Here is a 4,766-nt window from a genome sequence, read left to right as displayed (position 1 = left end):
TGAAGCAGGAGGATCCCTTAAAAGCAGAAGTTTAGGGTCGGCCAGATAGCTCAGTAGATTAAAGCACCTGCTTAGGCAGACGCAGGGACCAGGATTTGATCCCCAGTGTGCTGTGACAGCCCTGCTCCCCACCCCCAGGGGACAAGCTGAGATGGCAATTGAGACTGGGAGTGGTGGCGTACTCCTATAATCCCAGTGCTTGGGAGGCTGAAAACAGCAGGCTCACTATGAGTCTGATCTGTATAGTGAGAGACCCTGTAGGCCCTGAAGACCCTGTACTGTAAATATATACTGCACCCGGGAATTGGAAGTGGCTGGCCTAGAGGACCAAGAACACTGGTCACATATGAAGTTTATAGCCAGCCAAGTGTGAGCCTGTGGTGGTGATGATGGTGGTGATGATAAAGAAGAAAGAGATGGGGGAGGAGTAGAGGGAGGGGAAAAGGAGAAAGAAGAGAGGGAGAGGAGGAGGAGGACAATGATGCCAATGATAAAGACAAAGAGGACACACAGCAGGAACCCAAGCTGCCACACTCCCTGTCTCCCCACCACACACTCCGCCATGTTGGGGTGCAGCACAGGTGCTCCCCGAATGTTGGCACCGTGCTCCTCACTGGCCAGCCTTCAAGGCTAAGCTACCTGAATTCCTCCTCTTTATCAATCACCTAGTCTGCGGTACTTGCTTATAATAACAGAAAGTGAACTAAAACACAAGGCATAAAGCAAGTGTAGATAATCCAAGTCATCGTGAAAATTTTCTCCAAGGCTTCAGCTCTTGGGAATTCCAATCGTTAAATTGTGTAGCTGCCCGGAGCAGCTTGGCTGCGGTCTCCCTTTCTCTAGGTCAGTGGAAGTAGATTCTATCCAGATGGTGGAGGTGGGAGAACCACGATGACAGGGAGAAGAAGGTATCATCCTCCGTCCCCTGCTTAGATTTCGCCAAGCCTTGCCACTGCACCACGAAATGAAGGCCCATCTCCTTGGAGCAGATGCAGCTGAACACATGCTAGCTAGCACCGGTGGCGACAGTGAGCACGTTCATGTCGGAGACCTCTGATTGGCTGAAGCAGTGATAGACAGGGAAAGGGGGCGGCTCCCTCCTACGAGCTACACCCAGGGGGACTGGAGACCGGCTTACCCCCACCACAGGCCTGGATGAAAAAGAGCTTGGGCTTCCCTCCCAGGCTGGGGCAGTTGGTCCCGTTGAGGACGTTAACAATTTTCTCCACAGACACAGAACATCCGTCTGTGCCATAGACTGCGCCCGGGAACTGGAGGTGGCTGGCCTGGAAAACCAAGAACACTGGTCACAAACCCAAGACATTAGGATGGGAATTAGGGCCTTCCCAGCAGCTTCACAGGGAAGGTCCCAGATAGGGCACCAGGTTGGCAGAGTCAGAGCAGGCTGACTCTGGAAGGACCCTGGTCTGCATCTGCTGTAAGGGTCACAGACTCATGTGCCTGTAAGGACCAGACAGCGGGACAGTGCTATCCAAGTGCCTCCACACCAGAGGGACCAGAGTGTGGCCCCTGGAGGAGCAGCATCCACATCTGTGGGGACTTGGAAGGAATGCAATCTGGGGTCACCCGGACCTCCGAAGCCAGCAATCTGGGCCTCTGGGCATCTTCGCTGCGGCTAAATGCGGAGAACTGCTGCGCTAGCTCAAGCTTCTCAGGCACAGGAGTCCCGTGGGGGCCTGCTCACAGTGCAGAGTGAATGCAGAGCCCCACAGCAGGGGCCTGAGGGCTGCATTTCTCACAGGCTCTCAGGAGATGCCCTGTGCCATGCCAGGAGGAGGAGGAGGCTCGGAGGGGCAGACCAGAGCTGCACTGTGGGGATGCTGGGCTGGTCAGGCCAGAACCTGGGGTGATTCACAAGAAACTGAAAGACATTTGTCAGTTTTTAAAACACTGAGGCCAGGCCTAGAGGCACACACCTATAATCCCAGCTGTCTGGGAGGCTGGGGCAGGAGGATCAAGAGTTCGAGCCCAGCCTGGGCAACTTAATGACTTAAAGAGAGCGGGTCTCAAAAAAGAAAAAAGAAAAAAGAGCTAAGCAGGTAGCTCAGCGTGAAAATCTTGGTTCCGATTCCTAGTGCTGAAAAACATAAACGTACTGTCATACCCACAGAGGACCTCAAGGCCACCAGTTGTGACTGTTGGTCTGATCACCCCTGAGGAAATCAAGGTCCAGGCAGGAAAAAGTGAATGATTGCCCATGAGCTGGCTGGCATACAAGTGGATTCCTGCACCGAGTGCCACCCAGCTGCCAAGGGCCTGCAGGGCTGTGAACAAAACCCAGAGGCACAGCTTCAGGAACAGAATTTGTCCCTCCGTCCCTCCCAGTCCCGATGGCTCCTCTCAGGACTCTGCCGAACACAGGAAGGTGCCTCCCGCTCCTCTCCTCGGGGCTGACTCCTCAGGGAACCTGGCGGCCCTGGTAATCAGCAGGGGGTGGGCAGAGCCCGTAGCTCTTCCCCAGGAAGCCACAGGCAGTTAGGATACAGGAAGGGATGGGCTCCCCTGGGGACAGCCTCTGGCCTGCACCCATCAGAGCAGCAAGGCTGGGAGGGGGAGGCGCCTACCTGACAGCCATGAGAGAGGACGATCACCGCGCAGCAGTCGAGTGCATGGTGATCCCGCTGCGCCAGCTCTGCCAACGCCTGGACCATTTCCTACAGGAAGGGAAGGCTGTGGTTGAGCGAGAGGCCAGGTCAGCCACCCCCACACGCAACTCCTGTTCCCTGCTGAGGGCCCAGGCAGAGCACTGACTCTGCATCGAGGGACCCATATGGAGCCACCTTCACCATTCTCAGGGGAAAGGGTTGTTCTTTTAATCCCCATAACAACCCGACGAGGGGCATTATTCATGCTTTCTAGACAGGAAAACTGAGGCACAGGAGGTCACTAGCAGGCCTCCAAGAGAGCCAGTCTTCGGAGCCACCTTCCCCAAATCTGATGCTTAAGCTATCCTAGAGGTATAGGGGCTCACCTGGGGAGTTGGCTTCTGCGGCCCCTCACAGGACACTGCCACACTCACCCCCACCCCATCTCTGTCCTCCGACAGTCACTGTACCTTGGCGGTCAGGTTGCACCTGACCTCCACCAGGAAATGCAGCCGGCAGAAGCGGCGCCGCATCTTCTCACAGTCGACGTTGGAGCCCGTACGCTTGCTGAGCCCCGATGTCTGGCAGAAGCTCACATTGTTGATGATGAGGCAGTGGCCGCAAGGGTCTGCCTTCAAGACGTAGGCCTGCCCAGGACACAGGCCTGTGGCGTAAACCCGGGGTGACCCCTGCATCTCATACACGGGCCCCACAGCCTGGAGGGTGGTGCTGGACGAGGGTCTGCGCTCCCACTGCAGGAGCAGCAGGGTTCCTACCAGCATTCCGGGGCAGAGAAGCTGCTCCCACCCCAGGGCTCAGGGATGGGTGCCAACCCACCAACACCCACCCCAGAGGACATCATACACAGGGGCTATTGCCTGGGAGCCTGTCAGCAGCCCAGCCAAGGCCACTGTGGGAGTGTGTGAGGCTCAGGCCCCTATAATTCCCACCCACAGCAGCAGCCTGTTCTTGTCACTCTGTTTGCATATTCCTTTGCCTAACTTCTCTGTCCCTTGCCACATGGCTCCACAGGACTATGCGATCGCATCCCCATAAGGACAGGAGCAGGGCCTTGGTGCTGATTCCCACCCCATGTGGGCAGCATCCCCTCAGCTTGACAGAAGTGCAGGCTGGGACAATCTGTTTCATCAAGCACTGTGCTGGGGTCGGGGGGCTGTGGAGGGCGAGAATCAGAACCTCACTCTCCAGCCAGGCCAGGGACCCCTGGTTCTGGGCACAGCTGCAGGGAAAGGCCTGGGGACAACAGAGGAACAGGCCACACCTACTGTCACCCAAGAACTCACCAAGTGTGTATTTCCTTTTGGCCTGTCCTGAGCACCTGGAGAGACAAAGAAGGGAAATGTGAATGCCAGGGTCCACTGAGCAAAAGCCAAGGGACCCTGCGAGGACAGCCCCTGCAAAACAGAAGAGCAGGGACTTGGGGACCTCAGACACTGCCGGTGGGAGAGTCAAGCAGCACAGCCACGCTGAGAACTGGCTACAAGTCTTTAACAACGCCAGCACGCCTACCCCGATATCTCCAGGTTCAAATCTCCAAGGAGGGAACGTGTGCGGGCACAGGGGCCTGACGCATGAAAGCTCACACTGGAACCAACCAACAGCAAGCTCATGGACACACAAAGGACATGACACGGTCACGCATGGCGCACCACGCAGCCAGAGAGGGAACCAGATGCTAAGCATGCAACACCACAGGGAGCCTTGAAGACATGACGCTGTGTGAAAAGAAAGCAGACACCAAATTTCTCAGTATAGGCTGAGAAATTCCAGATCAGACAGAGACAGGGAGACCCCAGGCAGCAGAGATGCCCCTCTGTGGGGTCCGTGGGGCCGGGCACACAGTAGGTAACCCTGGAAATATTTGCAGAATGAGAATAAAATGAGTAGATATCCACCTTCCTTCTATATCAAAATGATTTTGTTTCAATTAGCAAGAACCAACCAAGCACCAGCTGACAAGGTCAGGAGACCTGTTTTTCCTTTCTCTGCTCGTGTTGTGAGGATAGCTTGGAACTACCACGGCTCGGCGAGAGCCAGGCAGCAGCTGGCAACTGTGCAGAGCTCTTACCAAGTTCAAACATAAGTCATACCCTGATTTTTAAATAACCCAAAGACTTCCATAAAACACAGGTCTCGGAG

At 55.7% G+C, this 4,766-nt stretch overlaps 1 protein-coding gene across 1 annotated transcript in view; it reads right to left on the bottom strand.

Annotated features, from left to right (window-relative positions):
* The window catches only part of Casp9 (caspase 9), a 33,372-nt gene that overhangs the window by 8,684 nt on the left and 19,922 nt on the right, over positions 1-4,766 (bottom strand). Inside the window, exons 3-6 of the mRNA XM_023722586.1 lie at positions 3,911-3,945; positions 3,077-3,253; positions 2,586-2,675; positions 1,139-1,286 (exon numbers count right to left, since the gene is read on the bottom strand). Of these exons, the coding sequence (XP_023578354.1) occupies positions 1,139-1,286; positions 2,586-2,675; positions 3,077-3,253; positions 3,911-3,945 (450 nt within the window). The remainder of the gene's footprint in view (positions 1-1,138; positions 1,287-2,585; positions 2,676-3,076; positions 3,254-3,910; positions 3,946-4,766) is intronic.

The sequence above is a fragment of the Octodon degus genome, unplaced genomic scaffold (genome assembly GCF_000260255.1).
Source record: "Octodon degus isolate 3935 unplaced genomic scaffold, OctDeg1.0 scaffold00092, whole genome shotgun sequence".
Lineage (NCBI taxonomy): Eukaryota > Metazoa > Chordata > Mammalia > Rodentia > Octodontidae > Octodon > Octodon degus.
This window is presented reverse-complemented; position numbering and strand designations above follow the sequence as displayed.